Source organism: Musa acuminata, chromosome BXJ1-3, assembly GCF_036884655.1.
Source record: "Musa acuminata AAA Group cultivar baxijiao chromosome BXJ1-3, Cavendish_Baxijiao_AAA, whole genome shotgun sequence".
Taxonomy (NCBI): domain Eukaryota; kingdom Viridiplantae; phylum Streptophyta; class Magnoliopsida; order Zingiberales; family Musaceae; genus Musa; species Musa acuminata.
The window spans coordinates 41,355,526-41,379,097 of NC_088329.1; the positions used below are offsets into that span (position 1 = coordinate 41,355,526).

General features: G+C 38.6%; 4 protein-coding genes across 6 annotated transcripts; 2 read left to right on the forward strand and 2 right to left on the reverse strand.

The window, feature by feature from the left end:
• The first annotated feature begins 320 nt into the window (after positions 1–320).
• LOC135585425 (uncharacterized) lies at positions 321–6,687 on the forward strand. Of its 2 annotated transcripts, none has more exons than XM_065138867.1 (8): positions 321–575; positions 746–871; positions 995–1,184; positions 3,597–3,670; positions 4,908–5,057; positions 5,199–5,484; positions 5,562–5,795; positions 5,898–6,687. In XM_065138867.1, exons 3-8 carry the CDS (start codon positions 1,038–1,040, stop codon positions 6,267–6,269), a joined length of 1,263 nt encoding a protein of 420 aa, XP_064994939.1. In that variant the 5' UTR covers positions 321–575; positions 746–871; positions 995–1,037; the 3' UTR covers positions 6,270–6,687. The 2 variants fall into 2 exon arrangements, with proteins under 2 accessions (XP_064994939.1, XP_064994932.1); XM_065138860.1 differs by having other exon boundaries at positions 335–575; positions 977–1,184.
• A 3,997-nt stretch (positions 6,688–10,684) lies between these two features.
• LOC103978898 (uncharacterized) lies at positions 10,685–11,586 on the forward strand. The gene is made up of 4 exons (XM_009394852.3): positions 10,685–10,925; positions 11,001–11,125; positions 11,200–11,285; positions 11,369–11,586. Exons 1-4 carry the CDS (start codon positions 10,874–10,876, stop codon positions 11,484–11,486), a joined length of 381 nt encoding a protein of 126 aa, XP_009393127.1. The 5' UTR covers positions 10,685–10,873; the 3' UTR covers positions 11,487–11,586.
• Positions 11,587–12,564: 978 nt separating this feature from the next.
• LOC135631318 (cathepsin B-like protease 3) lies at positions 12,565–16,590 on the reverse strand. Its single transcript, XM_065138881.1, has 11 exons — positions 16,320–16,590; positions 15,536–15,589; positions 15,347–15,427; positions 15,089–15,245; positions 14,948–14,952; positions 14,791–14,865; positions 14,576–14,701; positions 13,384–13,602; positions 13,108–13,221; positions 12,985–13,020; positions 12,565–12,894 (listed from the first exon to the last, which is right to left on the reverse strand). The coding sequence occupies exons 1-11, from the start codon at positions 16,392–16,394 to the stop codon at positions 12,760–12,762; spliced, it is 1,077 nt and encodes a 358-aa protein (XP_064994953.1). The 5' UTR covers positions 16,395–16,590; the 3' UTR covers positions 12,565–12,759.
• Positions 16,591–17,363: 773 nt separating this feature from the next.
• On the reverse strand, positions 17,364–23,020 carry LOC135631321 (mRNA cap guanine-N7 methyltransferase 2-like). Of its 2 annotated transcripts, none has more exons than XM_065138899.1 (11): positions 22,794–23,020; positions 22,631–22,709; positions 22,435–22,529; positions 21,167–21,238; positions 20,991–21,100; positions 20,009–20,131; positions 19,840–19,932; positions 19,678–19,746; positions 17,988–18,076; positions 17,814–17,911; positions 17,364–17,714 (listed from the first exon to the last, which is right to left on the reverse strand). In XM_065138899.1, the coding sequence occupies exons 1-11, from the start codon at positions 22,950–22,952 to the stop codon at positions 17,553–17,555; spliced, it is 1,149 nt and encodes a 382-aa protein (XP_064994971.1). In that variant the 5' UTR covers positions 22,953–23,020; the 3' UTR covers positions 17,364–17,552. The 2 variants fall into 2 exon arrangements, with proteins under 2 accessions (XP_064994971.1, XP_064994964.1); XM_065138892.1 differs by having other exon boundaries at positions 17,364–17,717.
• Between the last annotated feature and the right edge of the window lie 552 nt (positions 23,021–23,572).

Genomic DNA, 23,572 nt, shown 5'->3' on the forward strand with positions numbered 1-23,572 from the left:
AAAAAGAAACTTGAGATATTTTTTGAGAATTTATTATTTCTTATATATATCCTTATAAAGTTAGAAAATGACATATTTATTCTTATAAATCTACCTTCTAAATATTAAAATCCTTTATATGCTTATCATCCTTGGTATGTATATGTGTTTCCAAAATTTGATAGATAGATAGATAGATATATATATATATATATATATATATATATATATATTAAAAGACTAAATATGAGGAATAAATATACGTATAATTTTGTTGTTCCACGTTCATTCTTTCGCGGCAGGAGTCGTTGAATTCAAAAGGTGAAACCGTAACAACCAGAGTGAGGGCGAGAAAAGACATTATTGCGCTCCATTCGGTCATTCTGGTGGCGTGTACAGTGGGTTTCTTCGCCGTGGCGTCTTTCTCCTGCCCTCTTTCTTCTTCCCACTCCTCCCCTGGCCGTCATCGCCGGGCGTGGGAGGAGCCGCCTCCGGTCGCCCGTCGCCTCTCTTCCGCCTGAGAAAGAGGAAAGGCGGAGAATAAGAAAAAGAAGAAGCTCCTCTACCGCCGTCCCTTTCATCTCAACCCTAACGAGGTACAATCTTTTAACCCTAACGCTTCCATATATAGTCTGTCGATCACTTGCTCCTACTCCCCCGAGATTCCGCCCTCTCGCTCCGTCTCTCCTCGCCCAGGATCTGGTTTTGACTACAATCTGTTGGTGATCTTCCGAGAATTGACCTCAAGATTCCCTTCTTTTGCTAGGCCTGGTTGGAGGACTCCGAAATATCGAAGGTCGTAGACCTTGTTCCATGAGTAGGGGCACCGGTGAGACTGCAAGGTTTACTTGAGAGAAGAAGTGCGAGAAAGCCCAACTTGCAGACACTTGAGGTTCGATCGAGTTCCTGACACTGCCTGCAACTGTTATCTACTCATTTTTTTGTTTTTTTGTTCCGATCTGCTTGCTTGTTCTGAGCTTTGGTATGCTTTGGTTAGATTGGTCTACGTTTGCAGGTGGAGGAGGAGGGCAGGAATTTGTTTTGTTGTTTCTTCTTCCATGGCGCCCATTATTTTTGTTATAATCGCATTCCCATGTACGGTGGGAGCCATAGCACTGGCGATGCTTCACATATACAGGCACCTATTGAATTATACAGAACCTATCTTTCAGCGCTACATAGTTCGCATCATCTTCATGATACCGGTATGCTATTTTCTCCGTTGGTTCTTGGTTCCTGTTGTTGTTTTTGTCATCTCCTTGTTTGCTTGATTGTGCAAGTATACCGTCAATCCGTCATCGCATTTTGTTGCAATATTTACTATTTAGCTTAGAAACATGCTGGGTGATTCTGCTTAGAAATTATTATTCAGTATTTAAAAATTGCTAATGTTGCTACTTCCTCACCATTTTTTTTTCATACTCCTAATTTTTCGTGATCACATATTCTAGGGTTAGTTACTTCATGGCTATAATGTTACCAATCATCAGTTGCATTTAAAATTAGAAGATCTATTGGGAATCTCTAATGGATGTTTTAGTTTTTTGTGGATGGATGTCTATGGGTTCTTGATTTTAATTTCTTTATAGTATTTTGAATTTTAAGGGTTTACTTTGAGTACTTCTTATGGTTTCTTTAGTGTTAAATCATATGTCTCTGAGTTTCATGCTTTTCAGTATATTGTTTATTCTCTTCTAGATTTCTATCAGCTGATGTATGAACCTAAATTTCCATTGCATGTCCCAAACCAGTTATGTCTCATTCACAAAACAACACACAATAAGATTTAAAATGCAAGTTTGTATGGTACAAGCCCTTTGCTGAATTTATGCAGGCAAGGTACAGCATGACCTCAACTCACAAAACAGTTATGTCCCGTTCACAAAACAACACACAAGACGATTTAAAATGCAACTCTGTCATGGGACAAACCCTTTGCTGAAATTATGCGGGCGAGGTACAGCATGGTGTTAACTCTTTAAACTGCACCGAAACCCAAAAATATTTTATAAGCTAGTTGTTAAACTAAAGGACCTTGATATTGCTTCTTATGAAAGACCAACAGAGACACCATTTAGAATTAGCAATTTGCTGAGAAATGGACTAGTAAAGGACAGGTCCTAGTACATTGGGACAAAGTTGAAACTTGTTTATTGGATATCTCTGACTAGTGAATAACCTATGCTTCAGTTGAAATCTATGATACATTATCTACTTTATTTGGAGAATATGCAAGATGATGTTCTAAAGTGTACATATATGGGGCACAAACAAGACCATCTGGCCTTGAGGATTCAAGTAAACTCTAAAGTTCGCTAAGATCCTGCTATCCATCGCTGCAAGCTACAAGCCCTATCATGACTCGGTTCGAGGAGATAATTAATCAATTAACTTTTTTGAGCTTAAACTACTAATTCAAAATGATTAATCTCAAGGTAATATTTCTTAAGTTTAATAGTAGTATGCCCTCAAGACTATATTTTACAAATTTCCCCACTTAAAAGACTTGACATTAAGGACCAACGTAGTTTAGAATCAAACTATAGTATATTTGGGAATTATAATTTTCCATCATGTCTTTATCAATTTCGATATGAGACTATCTTTGGAAAATACAAGTTTCTTCACTTAAAGACTTGATATCCTCGTCAAGTACCAATATAGTTCAGAATTAAGCTCTAGAATGGTGCACGTGAGACCCAACCTAATGGTAGCTCCATGTTGTGATGTGTCCTCTAGTCCCATCCATGGGTAACCCATTCTTAGTGGAGCCCCCACTATACCGAATAGTAGGTTAGCTTTGTCACTGCCTGTTATCACCTAACCCAAATACCCAATGAAGCAACTGGCCCATTTACTTTGTTGATTGTAGCCCACTGATCCAAGATGCTTAAGCCTAGGTTAAGTTAATAGTATTACATTCATCGAGCTTTTATATACCAATTCAAGTCTTTGCCTAATTCTGATGTGATTGTACTAGTGGATTACAAGTGCAGAGTCTACTGAAGTGATGAGAATGCTGCATTTCTACCTGTGTAAAATGATGAATTGTGTCCAATGTGACATGATTGGTATTGCTACATTCTTAATAATTCTTGACTTCTTGGTTGTAGAAAAATGAATGAGAATGTTGCTTGCAATATTTACCATTCTTTGTCCATAGTTTTGTGTGCCTATCTGATATTTTATAATGAGAAGAATTATGTGTTTCTTAGTTAAAATGCTTACCCGAACTCTCATGTAATCCCACACCTTTTCTTTTCTTTTCAAGTGTTGGGAACACTTCGAGGTTCAATCCTCTTACTTCACTATGGTATAAGTTGTTTGTTTACTCATTTTCTTTTGGCTTATGTGCCTTGTTTATATTTTCATCTCCAATAAATAGTACCTGTCTGAAATCTTGCCTCTATTCTCCGACAAAAATAATTTTGGAGGATCAAAGTGGTTCAGTTAAATTAATTCAGTAATTTTCCTCAAGAAAAACAACAGAAGAATAAACTGATTTGATGGTTCTTGTTAGTGTTTCATTTATTCTATGCTCTGAGATACAAATTCTGGTGTATGCATATACTAATTGCATAATTCCTTGCCTGATCAGCTTATACCTTTTTTGGCAGGTCTATGCACTGATGTCATTCTTGTCTCTCATCCTTAATGATCGATCAATATATTTTAATTCTATTCGAGAAGTGTAAGTATGTTTGTGATCTCTGTCATGCTAAATGTCTTGATCAAAATCAGTCAAACTTGCTTTGTATTACTGTGATTACATTTCTTTCGGTCTTAACATTTGTCAGTGACATGTACTCCACTGTCAAGATGACTAATAAGATAAATGGAGAAAGCATATCCGCACACCTCAAAACGAAGGCGGTTTCATGTGTAGCATTTTGTCTGTAACCATCAACTACAATAGTTGCTTGTTTTAAATACAATATTGGACATTATAACATATGACTAAGCTTCTTATAGCTTGACTCTCTGTTTATGGTCAACTTGATGGTTCTTTGAGGTGCCTGTTGTTTCTGTTATAGATACATGAGATTGTGTAGGAAGATGTTTGGTAAGTTATTATTTTTCCTTTGATCAAGAAAAACTCATGTTTTCTCTGGATTGAATTGAGAGAAACCTCTTCTCATGAAATTAAGCCTTTTGCTTTGCTTTGCTTTGCTTTGCATGCTGGCAAAAGGAATGAGAGTAAAAGGAGGATGATGGAGAGAGGTTTGCAAAACCTAACAGAGAGGGAGGGAGGGGGGAGATTTGTAAAACTTAACAGAATCATTTATTAAACCCAGTTCAATTGAGATTATTCTATTCTCGATGGCAAAAGTAGCATGTCTTCATTTAAATCAAAGCCATATTTTCTTCTTCAGCTTATTCTGAACCTTACCTCATGCTTTCAAAGTTGATAGTTATTTTTTTCCAAGATTCACTGGTATGCCGAATTATGAGTTAGATTGTTTTAATCAACGGTTGGAATGGAATTGATTTACATAAGGTGATAGTAAACAGAACCGCAGTTTAAGGAAGAGAATAAGAAGAAGTTCAGAAAGAAAATAGACTCCATATTTCTATCCTTTTTGGCTTGTTGGTATGTTTAGCTGCAAGTTTGGTTCGCCTGTTGTTCCTCACTACATCCTTTTTGACTTTTCAATATTGATCCAAGATTGTTAGTATCTGCCTGTGATTCCTATTCTGTCTGAGTAAAAATGTTCTGTACATGATAATTTGGATAAGAAAAATAATAACAGTTGTGATTTTTCTTAATTTAGGGAAAGCTGTATTTTGATTATTGTGATTCCTTTTTAATGTTTCACTTGATATGTTCAGATTTTCTCTGAGAAGCATTAGTACAGATGGGACTCAAGGATCTGAAGTCTTTTTCAAGTTTGTCCAATAATTGTTCTAATAACAATTATGTGTTTCAGTTATGAAGCTTGGGTTATTTATAACTTCCTTTCGCTCTGCTTGGCATGGGTGGGAGGCCCAGGTGCAGTGGTTTTGAGTTTAAGTGGCCGATCTCTGAAGCCATCTTGGTACCTAATGACGTGCTGTTTACCTTCTATTCCCCTTGATGGGTCTGTTCTCTGAGAATCCCTTATCCTGTAATGATGGATTTAAAGTTTATCATATGAATCCCTTGTTGAAACACTTGTCACCAATGAATTCAATTAAGTCATATCTTTAGTTACTCATTTTTGAATGAACTTGTTAAACAGGCGTTTCATAAGAAAGTGCAAGCAAGGTGGTTTGCAGTTTGTGATCCTGAAGCCTATTCTAGTTGTGATAACCTTCATACTCTATGCAAAAGGGAAATATGAAGATGGAAATTTCAGTGTGGATCAAGCCTATCTTTACATCACAATAATCTACACAGTATCATATTCCATGGCGTTGTATGCTCTTGCTTTGTTCTATGTGGCATGCAAAGATTTGCTCCGGCCTTTCAACCCAGTTCCAAAGTTCATCATAATTAAATCTGTGGTTTTCCTCACATATTGGCAGGTATTTGTTTTACCGTAATTTATTGCTTGTTACCGTCTTTCTCTTTTAACAAAGTTATTAACCAATCTTTCATGCAGGGTGTCTTGGTTTTTCTCGCAGCCAAGTCTGGGTTCATAAAAAATTCAGAAGCAGCTGCGGAATTTCAGAACTTTGTGTTATGTGTTGAGATGCTTGCAGCAGCTGTTGGCCACTTGTATGCATTTCCATACAAGGAATATGCGGGTGCTAACATTGGTGGTTCTGGTGGTTTAAGGGGAAGCCTTGTTCATGCTTTGAAGTTCAACGATTTCTACCATGACACAGTTCATCAGGTGATCTCTCTTGTAAAGTAATTATTTCATCCTGTATTGAATTTAAGTAGCTTATTGTATGTTATCTGTTGATGATATTCTGATCAGTTTATCTTGACACAGTTCGCCCCTACTTATCATGATTATGTACTGTACAACAACAATGAGGGTGATGAGGGAGCAAGAAAGTATCGATCACGAACCTTTGTGCCGACGGGGCAGGAGATGGATGCTGTGAGAAAGAACAAACATATGTACCCAGGGAAGTTGGATGATACACGGTTGTCTAGTGTTTCCACATCAAACTCAGGAAGCCCTGTGATTACAAACAGATTGCAAGACCAAGTGGACTTGGAAGCAATCAAATCTTCATTGCTCAAAGACAGCGCTGCTGCTTCTGCACGACCATATGATTTTTCAGTATTGGCTGCTACTGATTTGTCAAATTACCCTGCCAAGGTTCCTCCTGCAGTTGATGACTCAAGCAAAAGGTAATCGTAAATTACTACTCATTTGGGCAATCAAAGTTGGAAGCCTTCAGCTGCACTCCACCGGAAGTGTGCATCTTTGTCTGCAAAACCGGAACATGCTGCACTGATTGCTTCAGTGAAACTGATGCTATATCGTACTTGATTCAATGGTGATCAGGATCGGTGATGTACCATCTTTTATTCGTGTCACTTATTTTTTAGTATGAACAGTGGTGATGGTGCCTGTTGATCAAACCATGTGTGCCTGCTACAATGCGTCAGTTTCTACCTACTAGCTCACCTTTTTCTTTTTCTGAGCCAAGGTCAGAATAGCTTGTTGTTTGTTGTAATGACAGGATTTACTCAAATATGTGTTAACCTTGTACAAAATATCTGTCAAGTGTATGGCTATTCTTCAATCTATTAATTTTCTATTTCTCCTACGGGCCACTTGATGTTCTCGTTCATCTGCATCTCAGTTGAGACTGCCGATGGCTTCTTCCCACCACCACCATTTGCCGTGCACAGCTGACACCCGTGGCTCATTTCGGATTCTCTTGGCTTTTCCAGGTAGTCAATGCTACATGTTTTTTATTGTCCGTTCCCTTCACTGACTGATTTCTCTCTGCTTCAAGGTTGGTGTGTGCAGGCGCAAGTGCTTGTTGTTGCTGCCCGAATCGCGTGGATTCGGGCTTTGCTTCTGATGGTATTTGTTGATTGTGCAGGTCGTCCGCGGAAGAAACACTCGATGCTTCTACATGGATATGCTGCGTTTGGTTCAGGTCTAAAATAATCTTACACCATGTTAATTGAATTCTATGTAATTATCAATGAATTTAATTTAATTTAATTTCCCTGTCTTTCCTGGTTTCTCTGCAGTGCTCTGACCCTGTCCCAAAGGCGTGCCACACTCTCCTCACTGGTTCTACCTGGGGTGGTTTTATGGTAAAAGAAATAACACCTCGCACCCACAAAGGAGCTCAGCAGCTGAGCTAACATCGATCACTAAATGGGAATGAATAGATGACTGTTACATGATTCCAATCAATAATTGCTTCTGTACTGCCCAACCCCATCAGAATGCAAACAGCAGATGCAGGCCATCACTACCATCTATGTTGGCCATCCCACCCACCTGGGGTGCCTGGTTGGTTTATTTGTCGAAACCTTATCAGAAACCTGTATGCAGAGGACACTCCACACTCTACCATTGGCAGAATTCCTAATGGTGATTCTTTGGATGACAAAGAAAAGTCGCAGATTTTGCCGTCACTCGGTGGCTCTACCTTCTTGTCCTGAAGCTTGTGCTGGCATGGAGGCGCCAGAAATATCTACGATATGCTCCACAAAGGGTTGTCGGCACGCACGCCCATGCTAACAGGACCTTCAGCGTATAGAAGGCGTTGCTTTCTACCCCCCTTCCAACTTTCCGTGTTTCCCCCAAATATGTAATATTATCTTCAGAACAGCAGCCATCATATATATCCTGAGTGGATAAGGACGAAGAGTAAGATAAGTCGGAGAAGTCAACGAGTGAACCAAGCAAACAGTTAGTGGGCTAATCCTGCTCAGTTGGAGACAAGCATAGGCGTGAAAGAGACGCATTCAATGGACTGTCCGATACCCCACCCGATTGTTTTTAAGGGTAAATTCTCCAAATGAGAATCTCGCAGTGTCAATCATTTTCAAAATTTTCTAAAAATACTTTTAATAAAAAATATTTTTACCCTCCTATCTTTGCCCCATCGTCTGCGCTTTCATCCCTTATCACTTACATCTTCGCATTATCGTTTTTCATATATAGAGACGACATAGAGAATCCAACTATTGATATCTATCGATAACTCTAACATTAAAAGTGATGAATATAAAGTCTTTATCTTTTTTGTCGAAGGTAATAAAGACTTGACGACCCTCGTTATCTAAGACTCGAAGATATACTCATTTACGAGTAAAAATATAAAAGTAAAATAATTTTTTTATATATAAAAAGATATTTTATAGAGTTTTTTTATTATATAAATTAGGGTGTTATCTAAAAAATTATTAAAATTAAGAATTTTTTTTTCTCCATCGCCCTTGATATCTATAAGAAAAAGAAAAGAGGATACACAAACGCCCAGATTCAATGTCCATGGTGACGCCATACTAAATGTCCCATCACAAATAAAGAATTGTTCACCTACCGGAAGGGGTCCCCCATTAATGGAGCATTACCATGATGGTTGAAAAAAGTATGTGGAGGCTTAGAAGAATCCACCTTAGGACGAAGCAATTTTGCCGTGATCTCCATTTTTAATCCACAAATATCATTTTAGTTCGGCAAAATGATGTCAGCTGAGTTGTATAATAATATTTATTATACAAATTATTCTACCGGAAAATATATTGCGTTCGTCATTAAAAGAATATTAAATCCACCAATCGCATTTCTAAGGCATATTCGTAAAAGAATTATAGGAGGATAAATCGAGGTCGTTCCTCACAAGTGGATGACCAGAATTGACGTGATTATTCCCTTCATATATGAAATGCATTATTAGATTATTGACATGATCATTCCAGATTTCATTATCCCCACCTAAACAAGTTTGAAGTGGACGAGTAGGTTAGGAATATATTTATGTGTAAGATGTAGATCGAAGAGAGGATAATAAATATTGAAAGGGTCATGCTGAGAGTGATCCGTAACTAATATAAGTTTCTAAGTTGAATCGTTGCATTCATCTAAATTATAGATTATAATGTGAAGGATATCCTCTTAAACTTGCAATCACATATTTAGGTAGATATTTCAAATCAGGATGATTATATATATAATCTTTCTATTTTGATTTAATAGCAACATTATCATTGATCTAGCGTGGACATTGGATGATTGATCCACGGTGAGCTATGTGTAGCACACATCGTCTATGTATTCTTTTGATTAGTGCGTTGATATTTCATTGGGATGGACTTTTCGCTAGATGAGATAACAATTCATTCGATGTTTTTTACGACTAATTATAAATTAATCTTGGTAGTTAGATCATTTAATATTTCGATCTTTAGACTTAAAAAAATTATATTAAAATTTTTATATTTATGAGAGTGAAATATTTAACTTTATTTATCCTAACATCATCAGCTTTATGAACGAAATATATAACATGTGTAAGAATGACATGATAAATAAAAAAATAATTTTAATATTTTAATTATATTTGCTTTTGTTATATTCTAATTAAAACTTTTTTGTTGACTATTGTGATTATCGTAGATTGTCATACCGTTGGGATCATGAGTGGCTATTGTGGTGGTGATCAACCTTGTCGATGTCGATCCAAACATCGACAATCAAAATGAGGGTGATGACAACGGTGATAGTTTGATAATGATGGTGGTCGATCTTGGAGATATGAGAAAAAAGAGAAAGAACAATAGTGAGAGATGAGACAAACGGAGAGGAGGAAGATGACGAGAATGATAATATCACGGGAGATAGAGTCGGTGCGGTTATCCTTCTCATGACACTATCGTCCCGCAAAGGAGGAGGAAAAGGAGGGAGTGCAACGACGACATTATTTCTAGCTTATGTGACTTCTTAGGGGGGAAGAGGAGGGAAGAGTGACTATCTCCTCTCTCTTTGCCTCATCTTCCATCGTCACTTACCTCTTCTTCCTTCTCTCTAGCATCGTTCCTCCTCTTCCATCGCAGAATGACAGTGTCACGAGAACAATGGTCATGTCAATGCTATCTCCTATGACATTATCATCTTCGTTCTCTTCGACTTCTCCTTTTGTCTCATCTCCTATCGTCTCTCTCTCATCTTCCTCGTATCCTCGAGATTCACAATCTTCATTATCAACGATCGTTAGCTGCATGGCGACTATTACAATCTCAATCGTCAATGTTTGGATATCGATAAAATCAACCACTACCACAATAATCACCCATGACCTCTAACGATATCGTCATTAAACCATCGTAATAATCAACTAAAATATTTTAATTAAAAAATAATAAATAAAAATAAAATTATGATATTAAAATTATCTTTTTATTAATCATTTTTATATCGTTCTTACGTCGTATATCTTTGGTAAAATAAAATATTTTACTTTTATAATTATATTAAATATTTTATTTTTATAATTATGAAAAATTTAATATAAATTCTTTAATTTTAAAGATCGAAATGCTGAAGGGATTTAACCATAGCAGTAATAAATAATTAGCCCTTCTACTTAGGTTCGTACCGTAAGAGATCTCGAATCTTATTTGGCCCTCCTCTTGGATTTACTTTTACCTCCCTCCCACCCATCCGACGGCCGTGGCTGCCGGGCTTTACCGGACCGCGGACGGCATCGTTCACCGAATCTTGATCCGACGGAAAAAGAAAAGTAGATTTGGTGGCGGTCGCTCTCAATGGATTATTATTTCCATGCTTTTCCGAGGACGTACGAAAGCCGGTATGGATTTGCATCGCAGTTGTTTCATCCCCAATCCTGTGTGCTCTTATCCACAGCCCACCCCACTCTCCATCTATATAGATGGACGACGGGACTTCACGCTCGTATTCCTCGAGTTTCTTGTGACATCAGTAGCAGAAAGGATTTGGAAGAAGAAGAAGAAGAAGTAGTCGAGATGGGTTCTCTCATGGCCGGCTGGTCTTCGCCTGTTGTAGACCCAGAAAAAGGTAGAATCACAAGCTTTACATCTGTTCTCCTCCTCCTCCTCCATTTACTGATGTGTTATGCTGCAACACGCACAGCTCTGCTGAAGAGAAACAAGTCGCTGACGAAGGAAGAGATCGACAGCTTCTGGAGACTGCACAGGCCGACCAAAGAAGAGGAAGAAGACTTCCAAGCCAGTTTGAGCTCCCCGAGAACCCCTCAGGTGGCTTTCCTCTCATTCGATGCTGTTTCATCCTCCTTTGTTTCGCTTTTACTTAGCTTTGTGTGTGTCTGTAGGAGTCGGACGGGCTGAGACTAAAGAAGACTGTCATGGGGTTTCCTGATATCCCAGACATGGAGAAGCCTCCCAAGACCGGTGACTGGTAAGAAGAAGCCACCGTATACAACTCTTAAGTACATACGTACATGAAGGATGATGATATGGTTTGGGGTTTTGCCGGAGCAGGTGGACGAGGAGCAACTGGGCGTTTCTGAATGAGCCACCTCGCGACGAGCTGAGCGATTCAGCTCACAAGTACACAGCTCAGTTCCATGTTGCTGACCTCGCCGTCAAGAAATCGTAGTTCATCGTGGTGTGAGAATTCTATACATGTATGTGTATATTTGTATGGATGACGCTGCGTGCTTCTACGGTGTGGTCAATTACTATGGGTTTTGCTGTGATTTTGGCCTCTATGAACAGCTTTTACGTGTGGGTCAACGCTAAGAAACTAAGCTAATATGGTCAGTCAGCCACCTATCAGCTTGATGGAAATTTATCATGTGAGAGCAGATTTATTTTGCAAGTCGATGCTCGGAATACTCTTATTATTCCCCGTCTTGATTATTATTATTATTGATATTATTGCTTCTGTTTTGATTAAAGGAACATATAATTTGAAGTATCCAAGCTAATGAATGAATTCTGTTAGTTGGTATAGTAATAACATGTCGAACTCGAAGGAGTTGCATAGAGGACTCGTTATTTACTGCAACCAAAGTGTATCTTTTGCTGTTTAATGCAAGAAAAAATAATTTTTTTTAAATCCAAAAGAAACTATAATTATATATATTATCTCTTATAATAAAAAAATAAAAAATAATTTTAATATTTCAATTGATGATAACGAATAACATCGTTCGTGATTGACAACATTGTCAATAGAAATTATGAATGATGGTTATAAATTATGAGAACAACGATAAAAGATGAGGATCATTTTGTTTTATACAGATACAAAATGATCCTCACCAATCGCTATCGTTTTTTTTAATCCATAATAATTATTCGTGACTCCAACGATATTGTCGTTCATCATTATCAATTAAAATATTAAAATTATTTTATTTTTATATTTTATTAATAAATAATATTTTATTTTTATAATTAAAAAAATATATAAAAATAAAGATTATGATACTAGTAATAATATGTAATTATGGTGATGGCATCAGTGTCATGTTTGAGCGCACAGACTTCGCATCGATATCTATGCATAGATTTCAATCACCAGACAGCTAAAAGCGCAGATCTGAATGTGAATTCATTTATTACCTTCGTGCTATTTGAAGCCAACTTGATTGCTTCATGGAGAAAGCAAGAGGAACAGCCTCAGATCTTTGTTTTCGAAGCTTTTACAGAGCACACTGAAGGCAGGACCATCAAATAACCGGTTCAATATTTAGCCATCTTAATCAGATTAACCAGGAATGATCACAGAACGAGATGAAATCATTCAGCAAAAGACCATCATCATCCCCTTCACCCAAGTAACCATATGACCTGTTGCTAGGTTTAAGGTTTGACATCTTGACAACATAGATAATAGGCGTCCTCGATACAAGGACTATGTGAAACTAAGCACTGGCAGCGGCTTTTGGATCGCTGGTAGTATAATCTACGATCAAGTTCTTAGACGCGGGCATCCCAGCAACAACATCCTCTTCGATTCCGCATTCGTTTGTGCCCCTTGAGATCTTGAAGTAACCATCCTGCACGAAACAGACAGATGTTGAGTCAGTCCATCAAACAGGCAAGAAGACTTCATGCAGTGTTTGTGGTGATTTGATCTTGATACATACATCACCCCAGCCTCGGTTCCACTGGTTTGCAAGAAGCTGCAGATTATTAGAGTAGACATAAGTCAGTCAGTGTTTGGTTGACTTCTTGGTAAGTCTAAGATGCTGAAGATTTTATCAACCAACCCAGTAGTCTTCACCCTCATCGCTAGTCCCCCATCCGATCAGCTTTACGGCGTGGCCACCGATTTCATCGCCTGTCAAATGCTTGTAGACTCCTGATTTATAGTGAGCAAAGTCCTAAGCACAAGGAAGATTTCACTTAAGTTAGCACAAAGTGTAATCTCTTTGACACCATTGTTGACAAACAGAGAAATGCCATGAGAATGTTGATGTGATACCATAAATTCTATCACTTTCTGGATGAGTTGTGGCCTCGGCAAAAATTTAAATTTGACTTACCTCATAAACAGTAAAGCTGACTTCCACAGGACCATTTGTGTAGACCTCTGTCATGATAGCCGGTGGATCCGATTTTACTCTATAAGCATTGACAGCAAAATGCTTAGACTCATCCCACAAGAGATTCTTAACTTGACACTTTTTTGCACATTGTGGGGTTGGATATAGAGGTACACAGCCTGGATGAGCACATCCAATGTCATCGAAATATGGGTCACACTGCAAGATTAAGTATTTTTAACTTTGTTAATCTTTAACATTAAAAAAGAGGAGCAATATAGATTAGATTTCAAGAAACAAGAAAAAAGAACAGTAGTGTTGAATGCAGTAAAAAGAAATTCAAGGGAACAGAAACGTATATATTTCTTTTCATTCTTCCTATCAAATTCATCATACTCATAGGGCAAAACTCCCCAGCCTTTCCAGAAGTTCCAGACGAGGTACCATCTTTTAATATTCTTCAGCCATGATGAGGCAAAAAACCAACTCTTCCTTGACAAATTCTCTAGGTTTGTTCAACCTAGATTGACATGTTCAACCAAACGTTGTTGTCCTTGTTGTCCTTTCATTAAAAATCCTACAGAAGTTGACATCATATTTGGCTACTCTCCTAGTCTCTTGAGCCGAAGTATCAATCCTTGATACCATTCCGTATTAAAATTCAATAGCTTCATTTTCTGCATCTAACAACCACATTACGTTCCAATTCTGACTGTTCTTCAGTGTTTGGCATCATTGATCGGCGCAAGAAAATGAAAATTCTGTTACATTTATACTTGTGCTACTCTGTGACCAAGTACTCTTCCAACTCTGCTTCCTAGACAAGGTATCTCATCTATTCATTTCATTCTTAATTGCTCGTGGATCAATTTGACACATCATCAAGCTTTTAGGACCCATTTTATTTTGGTTAAACTCCAGAACTTATCTAACATGACTTTTTGGTAGCACATGGCTTGATAGTGAACAACAAGAAAGTAAATTAGAAGGTATCTTGCTCCTGCCAACTTATGACATTATGCTGTGATGCTCCACATGCCAATACTAAACTTCTGAAGAGCTCATACCAGACTCCTGCGCATCAACCACTGCTAATGCCTAAAGGTACCTTTACATAAATAAAGCAAAGAAGAAATTGCATGATTTGTAGAAAATTTGCAACAGTCGGATTGACTATATTGTCATGAATTACCTCATCAGTGACGACGCCATTCTCGACAAAGTACCGCCATGCACGTATGGGGTACCCTCCATCACAGCCGTCTCCACACATGAACCCACAGCAGGATAAAAGGTCGTTGACGGACAGAGAAATGTTCTGTAAACAAAGAAAACATAGGTAAGTTATGTTTGTCATTTTCATGAAAAAAATGATTTTAACCTTCAGAAACGCCGAGCAGGCCTTACCATGCCAAAGTGAACGCAGAAACGATCGGAAAGTGATTCTACAGCACCAAAAGCCCAACATGAACCACAGTGCCCCTGCTCATCATGAACAAGTTAAATACCTTAGGGTGTGCCTCAATAGTTAAACGCTGGAGATGAGCTAAATCAACCAGCTTACCTGATCTGTTGACCAAATTGATCAATGACCCATCAACATAGTTGGCACGCAATTAAAAGGGTTAGTCTTCCATGAAGGTCAAAATGTGCTTCCATCAATAACAACAACAAAAAGAAAGTAATGGAAGTTGAGGCAGCTGACCAAGTATTCTTCCAATTGTGCTACACTGAGGCCAAGCCGTCCTTGCATCAAATTGCTTCGGAAGCTTTAAAGATTTTGTATAAGTTTTTGTAGGAATATCCATCACCTCATTGTGAGGCATTGGTTTCACCCCAAGAATACGCTTGAACTGACCAATCTACAAAAGAAAAATGAAAAAGGGAAAGTAATTAATTAGGCACATATGGTCAGAAGTAATTAATCAAATCTGAATGATTGAAATTAGGTCTGGAGCCTCACTGTATAATTTTCGAAACGGGAGTTCATGGAAGCTTTCCATCCAGCATTAGGGTTAGCATTAATCTTTTGAATAATTGAATTCTGTGCCATGTAAAAACTATCATCATCAGCAAAGAGAAGAAGAAGAAATTTCCATATAAAACACAGAGTTGTTCATTTTCTTTACTGAACAAAGAGATGAAGCAACACCTGAAGTATCATTGAATCTGTCCTGAGTCGAGGCATTGGTTTTACTGCAAAGACCTGTACAGATATATATATTTATTTGAAGTAAAAGTCACAGGATAATTTTAGTTTCATGATTACTGAAGCAAAAATACAAGGTGAAGAATCATTGGTGCTAATCAACAAAAACAACACAAGAAAGAACTATTATAAAAAAAGCAGAGTCGGTGTACAAGCAGATCGAACAAAAAGATGAAGTTGTGAGGTTAGAATTACAACGCCTAAGCTCATAGCCACATCTCCTCTCACGATCGACATAAGTTATAATGCATAAACACAAGGATAGCGGTTGTCTGCAGCGACATATATGTTACTATTCTTCGGTATCCCCAATCTAGAGGGTCCACGCCCACAATCTCTTGAAGAAGAAGTCTTGATCATTCCATGGTGAAAGTCTTGTCCTTTTCCTTTCCCACCTTTGAAACTAAAATATCCCGTCTCTAAAAATTCCGGGAAACATTCCATTTGAGGTGCACTTCCACTCGTTTAAAAGCATAGATTGATTAGGTAGGTTTCATGTCGAGATAGCTTCTCATCCGTAGAGTAATTGGGAAAAGGTAATCGGTTAGTATGATTCATTCTTGTGAATGATTCCGGTGTTCCGACACGATCTGTCGAGGAGGATGCAGAACCGCTAGGGCGGCGGATGGTGGTCTCGATCGGGTTGGTGATTAGGGGCAAAGATGTTCGCCATGGCCCAGATCGTAACTAAAATGCAAGGGTTGATTTAAGAGAAAGAGAAGCTAACCTGCTGCGGCGGATGAAGCGCCGAGGCTAAAGCGATCACAAGAAGAAGTAGGGACAAGGGGCACGGGGACGCCATTACTTTCTCCTCCGCTTCCTCCTCCCCCTCTTCCGACGACGAGGGGAGACGGGACGGTGAAGAGTAGCGGATGAGGAGGATGAGTTACTTGCGGTTTCTATACGTGCATATATTGACGGCGGGAGGTGGCCTTAAGGTCGTTGGCGTCTGCGGAAGGAATCCGTCCCATCCATTATTCGTCGAGGAGTGACGTCGATGAGGCTCGGAAAAAGGAGCAGCAAATAATAGTAAGCGCAATCCAATGGGAGTGTGCGAGTGCGGTCCAGTGGGAGGGTAACACGAAGGCGCAGCCTGCTTCGCCCCGATTGCAAGCAAAAGCAGAGGCGGTGTGGTTTGTCTTGCTTGTTTCGATTGGGCTTTGATGCTTGCGGTGCTGACGGACACACTGTTCGTTTCCCACACGCTTTGATCTGATGACAATGTGCTGACGGACACACTGTCCGTTTCCCAAACGCTTTGATCTGATGACAATGTGCTGACGGACACACTGTTCGTTTCCCACACGATTTGATCTGATGACAATTTACCACCTCGCTGTGGAATGCGTCCAAGTGGGAGAGCAATTCAATATCGAAGACCGGTGACTTTGCGAGACCCAAAAATATACACTAAAGGCTCGATGGAGAGATTAGCATGCGTAGACGAAAATATTACTTATTGTTAGCATGTAGTGAAACGAATCAAAGAGTAGTGGTAAGGAATGCATACGGCCAAAAAAGGGAAACACACAATCATGTTTTGGTACCAGTAAGTACTAATCTTGGATACCGACTCCTTTACATGAGAACCACACGGAGCATCGAAATAAATGAGCATAGGAACTGCAGCAATAATGTTACACGTATCATCAACTTTTAACACGAACCTTCCGTTCCATCCTTCATCTCTCACACACACTGGAAAGCTAATACGGTTCATCGTCGGGCTTCGTCAAGTACTTCTTTCAGCATGGCATAAACAAAAACAAGGTGAACTTCATGTACATCACATTTCTTGCTTCAAGAATTCTAAAACTCGGTTTACTCGATGCACATCTTTAGTATTGTTGGATAGTGGTAGTAACATTCAGGCACCATATTTTCTGACGCAGATTTACAGGGTATAGATGCGATGGTCGAACCAGAAACACATTCATGCCACCAGCCGAACAAGACAAACCTATAATGGGTCTGGAAATCGGAGATCAGCTGGTCCAGGGCCTAGGATGCCCTTGTCATGCTCTCCAAGGATGGTGCCGGGAACAAGGTTCGTGTCTGTTTGCCCATTTCTATCTTCTTCTGTAGGAGCCGGCTGTCTCCAGCTGCCCCCTAACCATTCGTGCTGCTAATAAGATGAATAATACAGGGTTAAGGAACATAAGACTCTGTCCAACAAAGTCAGCAAAGGCTATATAGTTCAATTTAGAACATCACAACTTACTTCTTCATGAGTGTAATTTCCATCAAGCAACATAGGGGTCACGACGGGTGGGACGACATCTGGGTCGGGCTTCTGAAATACAAATGTGGAATACAAACCTGAAGAAACAATGATGCTAAAGTTAGCCTCATGGGGAGAATCCTTGAAGCATCATACAGGAGACAGATTTATCACCTAGCAAATCAAAGGAACGAGCAAGAAGCTTCCCTCGAGGATCCACAAAATTTGCACCATAGCTGAAGAGCATTCCGGCAAACTGTGTTCTGAGAACAAATGACATGTATCTTCAGGTCTGGTGACCTAGAAAACTAAAGGGAAAAACCTTTGGCGATAAAATAGGATCTGAAATAGGACGACATCAATGTTTGATAAAATCATTAAACCAACCCTAGGCTAGATTGGAGATGTTAACAAACATCAATCTTGTCATATTTCAGATAGATTGGAGATGTTAAGTATGCTCGGATCAAAGATTAATGATGCTAGTCTCTAACTTTATAAGTGTCAATAAGTGTTTTTGCTATGTATATTATTACAACTCTACATTTTCAATAAAAGTGGTAAAAGTCAGGCTTGACCAACTCCGATTCCCAAAGCATGTTTATCAACTAGAATATCTAAAAAGGATGGATTGAAGATCCAAATGCAGCCTTTATTCCTTGTCATTTGTAACAAAGAATGTCTATAGGAGCTATTTTCCACAACGACAACAACGTTCACACATAATAATTATAACCATGGCTTCTCTAACCAGAACAAAATTATTGAGCACATTAGAAAAAGGGCCAATGCACTCGAGCCACTAAATCCCATAAATGTCGGAGGCAAGAGGTACAAAAAGAGCACATGCCTAAGCAAAACAAGGAACAATTTTAAAAATTTTAATGATCATACATTCTATCTATATTTTCTCATGCTTGATATGTTTTTGATCAATTACAATGTGAAAAACTTGCATGTTGTTAGCTTATTATTCGCAAACATGATAGATGACTATTGATGCAAAATATGGTAAGCCTTGTTGTTGGCAGGGCATGACAATAATAGCCCTCAGCTCAACATTATGGAGTTGCACCAACACATGCCTGTCATTGAAATTGACAAATGTTACTTAAGATGATACTCTTGTCCCACTTATGGACTCTTCCCTAGGACAGTGTGTGGTCCTTTGGGATTTAAAGATTCTAATGTCTATTCCCCGCATTTTGCTATATTTAAGTGTTGTGTCAGACAATCATATGTTTATACAAATTAACAGAATCAGGATTCCTTGAAGCTTCAGGTTGAATAACAAAGCAGAACAGGTTATCCCTAGGTCACTCTGATATTATTTTCTATTAAACCAACATATCATCATCCAATATTGGGATAATCAATCCATTAAGTTGATAGGCCTAAACTACTGGTCCCAAAATGTTTAGCCCATACCTCTAATGTGCTTTAAGTAAAGATTACTCAAATTGAAAGTCATAGGAAAGGAGGAAGAAGAAAAGGAATCTGAATAGTTTTGAAATATCAAAAGACATCCTTTGTGGAAATAATTGAAAAATACCATGTGCCCAAACACATAAATGTTATATATGTTGCATCTTAATTTTTTTTCATTTTTAAATAGTTTTAGATAATTGCCTAAATTCTTCTTTTTCTGTGTCTTTGCTCCTTTATTCTGTCCTCTATTGCATGATTATTTGTGTCGCTTATATTTAAAGTTATAAAGCATATCTGCTAGAAGAATTTACAAGATCATACTTCATAAGGTCTTTCTACCATTAACAGCTTCAACATTTAATAGCTTGATTGCCAACTTTACCCTGGAGAATAAAAGAATATACATAAATGCAGAAATAAATAAAGCACAATGTACCTGTTATCATCATAAAATTCAGCTAAGTTTTGTATCTCCACATATTCCAAACCTGCATCTCTGGCCAGCCTGAATTAATTGGCTTATCAGTGTCATATCCTCAGATTACACAAACCAGATGTCTCTATAAATTAGATAATACGAAATAAGTACCAGACTAACCTAATCAGGCTTGGAAAGTGGACTAAGCAATGAGTTTCTGAAGTCATATCATTAGCAAATTTCAACTGATACTTTTTCCCAAACAAAGGAAACCTGAAAGTCATTTGCATATAAAATAACACATACGAAAGAAAGAAAAAAAAAAGGACAACTGTCACTAACTCAGTACTTTTCTTCATCAACTTCAAATGTAATAACATAGTTCTCTGAGCGGATGCAACTTGGGACAGCGTTCGGCTTCATACCAATTCCCTTATTGTGGCAAGCTTCAACATTCTTCTGATATTTTGCCCTGACAAAGTAGCATCTCCATATGACATGATGAAAATATTCCAAAAGCAAGGTTTGAAAATCTAAGCCAGGAAAAGTGCAAAGACTGTCATCAACCAAGTATAGTTATCATGACATTCTTCCATCATCTAAATTAGCAATTTCTGTAACAGAAGGCATTGAATTTCTTTGACATCCATTATGCCTTCTCATTATATCTCAGACCTGTTATAACTACACTTTGTCATATCTTGTAGCAGGACAGTAGTTCCCGAGTGTCTTCTAAACCTCAGAATACCGAGTGAAAATAATGGGTTCGGGCTGTGTTAAAAGACATGTTTGGTTGGAGGTTCTTCACTCTAATCTTGTTAGTTTCAGTTTCAGAAAAGTTACATAAAGAAGAAATATGAAGGCATTAATTTGAACCAGGGCCTTTGTTTTTCATGTTTGTTGGGTCATTTCATGTTTGAAAAAAATGTTAGCTTCTACAATCCTTGAAGAGAGTCAAACACAAAACTCTACAGCATTATTTGGATCCCATTAGAGTATAGTAAACCATTTTACTGCAGTTAAAACCTCATACATCATAATCTAATCTTGCCTACAAAATAACAAAACCTAGTATAAGAATTCCTAAAATTTGTCAACATGAGGGGCAGCTTCGAGCCAGAAGAAACAAGAAGGTGGTTAATAGCTAGTATAAAGTGCCCATATGTGACATCAATCATTGCTTGGTTCAAAATTTATAATATGTTCTCTTGACAATTTGTGATTCTACTGTCCTTTTCCATAACATGTGCTAGTTTCTTTCAGGTTTTACTTACAATTTTTCAAACTGCAACATAAAGAACTTTCGGAAAGAAGCTGTAATGTATCCATACCATATGGTAGATGAGTCAGGAGTTATACCGAAAAAATATCCCCCTGGTCTAAGCAATGATGAAACATTTCTCAAAAGACTCCTTACTTTCTCCTCACTCTCAAAGCATGACTGCAAAGATGTCTACTTTTAGAAGTATGTTGTGAAGAATTATAAAGAAAGAAGTAAAGGAAGTACCTGCAAATGCTGCAAACAACATACGATGTCTGCTGGGGTACCCTTGTCATGCAAATACGAGTCTAAATTTTCCTACAACATGTGATCACCTCATTATTACCACGAATATATCCCATAACCAGAATTTTCTTCGATTACTAATTGTTAATAGCATGTAAGTTCACCAAAGATGCAACATGTGAAGTCGTCAAGTTGGTCTAGCCATCCATCACAAAGAGATATGATCTAACACCCAAGGATTAAATACAACGTGTAGGAGATGACTAAATGACTATGAAATTTGGGCTAATTACAGATTACCCCCCCCCCCCCTTTGTAGTTAGCTACTTTTAGCATTTCGGTTTCTACACTTTAAAAAGATACATTAGCATCTTTATAGCTACGAAAGTGAAACATCTAGGTCAATTTACCTTAGCGCCGTCGGTTTTACCAACAGAAACATAAAAATAAAGGGTAAAAATTATAATTTTAACATTTCAATTAGTAGTGGCGGACGGTAATGTCGTTGGAGGCCATGAGTGGCTATTGTGGATGAGAAAAGAGACGGCGAGAGGTGAGGGCCGCTCTGCATCTATGTCAGCGTCGATACAGTTGCCGAGCGACAAAAAGGCCATTGATGTAGATGTCGAATGGCGTAGCTTGGCAACTGCGTTGACGTTGAAGCGGATGCAAAGCGACGCTGCTCGACATCTGTATCAACGGTCCTTTCGTCGCTCGACAACTACATCAACATCGATACAGATGCAAAGTGACGAAAGGATCGCTCGGCAATTGTGTATGCGTCAACACTGGTGCAGAGCGGCTCTCACCTCTCACCACCACTCTTCTCATCCACAACAATCATCTGCGACCCCCAACGGTACCGTCATCCGCTATCATCGACGTTGTGCGCTACCATCAACTAAACATTAAAAATATATTTTTTACTCTTTGTTTCTGTGTTTCCGTTGGTAAAACCGACGACGTTATGATAAATAGACCTAGATGTTTCACTGTCGTAACTATAGAGATCAATATAATATTTTAAAGTGTAGGGACCGAAATGTTAAATGTAACTAACTACAGAGGTTAATTTATAATTAGCCCTGAAGTATTGCCCTAGGTATGGGCTGCAGGTTATGAAACAACAGTACAAGCATCCGGCCTCGTTCGTCTAGGGTTTTCTATCCCTCCGTCTGATTAACACATCAGTGGCGTGTGAATAGACGGGCGGATGCATCTGCTAGGTATAGTTTCACAGATTAGCAAAACTGAACAAGCGCACTCACCACGGAAGGATCCAACTCGCAGAACTCGGCGGTGTAAGGCTTCCGCTGGCCCTCCCACATGTCGCGGGCTTCGCTAATGCCGGACAACGAGGCATCTGTCCGATCAAATCAATGAAAACCAAGACGAATCTGAAGTCAAAGTGAGAACAGAAAAGGAAAAAGGAAATGGAAGGAAAGAAAAAGAATAGTAGTATACCGACTCCGATGTAGTGGCCGATCTGGGCGTCGTCCCACTTGTCGGTGTTCGCTCCGCCACCGCAGTAGAGGTCGCAAACCTGATTTAGTCGCCGAAGAACGAGGGTGTGAGAGAGGAGCTACAAGAAAGAGAGAGGCAGGAGAAACGAGGGGGAGAGACGCACGGTGGCGTAGGGAAAGGCGAAGATCTTGATGAGGGCGGTCTTGGCGAACTCGTAGAGGCGGTGGTGAGCGGACTCGGCCGCCCGGACGGCGAACGAAGCAGCGGGAGGAGGAGGAGGAGGAGGATGAGGCGCTGCTGCCAGGGGAGCCGAGGAAGCCATCAGCGTCGCTCCCCTCGCCGTTGCATCGGATGCTGTGCGAAGTTTGCAGGTGGGTCGGGTTTTTTCGGTTTTGGATCAAATCACACCAAATAAACCCTTGTCAAACCGACTCACCACCTCGGCCGAGAAATTTATTTTATTTATAAAAAATAAGAAATAGCATTTCCTGTGTATATTCCCGTAAATTTAAATAAAATATCATTTAATTATAATATGAAAAATATTAAATCTCTTTTAATATTTTTCTCTTTATCATGACAATAAGAATATTGTTATTATCATAATAATAATAATAATAATACTAATAATAATAATATTATTATTATTAGTAAGAGTATATGTTTAGATAATAATTTGTCAAAGAGAAACTGAACCGTTTGGAGCCGCAACTAATTAGAAGCTTCTTTTATGAATTTTTTTGTTTATATATAAAAGCCTAAATGCTCAATAGCATATATGAATGAGCAAATTGGCATATATGAATGGCTTTCCTTTTACTTCACAACTTGCAGGAGCTCCTTTCCAAGGACTCCATTAGTAGGTTTCGAGATCAGAGAGAGAGAGAGAGATCATAAGATGATTAAGTGATCATCTCATATTAATTAGTAATGAATCAACTC

Bases quoted from the DNA above. Each gene is read 5' to 3' on its own strand.
- LOC135585425 (XM_065138867.1), top strand. From the start codon at position 1,038: ATGGCGCCCATTATTTTTGTTATAATCGCATTCCCATGTACGGTGGGA. The intron at 5,485-5,561 runs GTATTTGTTTTA...TCTTTCATGCAG, and splicing joins TTTTCCTCACATATTGGCAG to GGTGTCTTGGTTTTTCTCGC. The intron at 5,796-5,897 runs GTGATCTCTCTT...ATCTTGACACAG, and splicing joins ACCATGACACAGTTCATCAG to TTCGCCCCTACTTATCATGA.
- LOC135631318 (XM_065138881.1), bottom strand. From the start codon at position 16,394: ATGGCGTCCCCGTGCCCCTTGTCCCTACTTCTTCTTGTGATCGCTTTA. The intron at 15,428-15,535 runs GTGTTGCTTCAT...TACATGGCACAG, and splicing joins CAGATTCAATGATACTTCAG to AATTCAATTATTCAAAAGAT. The intron at 13,603-14,575 runs GTAATTCATGAC...TTAATCTTGCAG, and splicing joins ATGGCGTCGTCACTGATGAG to TGTGACCCATATTTCGATGA.
- LOC103978898 (XM_009394852.3), top strand. From the start codon at position 10,874: ATGGGTTCTCTCATGGCCGGCTGGTCTTCGCCTGTTGTAGACCCAGAA. The intron at 10,926-11,000 runs GTAGAATCACAA...CAACACGCACAG, and splicing joins TGTTGTAGACCCAGAAAAAG to CTCTGCTGAAGAGAAACAAG. The intron at 11,126-11,199 runs GTGGCTTTCCTC...GTGTGTCTGTAG, and splicing joins GCTCCCCGAGAACCCCTCAG to GAGTCGGACGGGCTGAGACT.
- LOC135631321 (XM_065138892.1), bottom strand. From the start codon at position 22,952: ATGGCTTCCTCGGCTCCCCTGGCAGCAGCGCCTCATCCTCCTCCTCCT. The intron at 20,132-20,990 runs GTATGGATACAT...CTACTTTGTCAG, and splicing joins CCTGACTCATCTACCATATG to GGCAAAATATCAGAAGAATG. The intron at 17,912-17,987 runs GTGATAAATCTG...TTGTTTCTTCAG, and splicing joins TCGTTCCTTTGATTTGCTAG to GTTTGTATTCCACATTTGTA.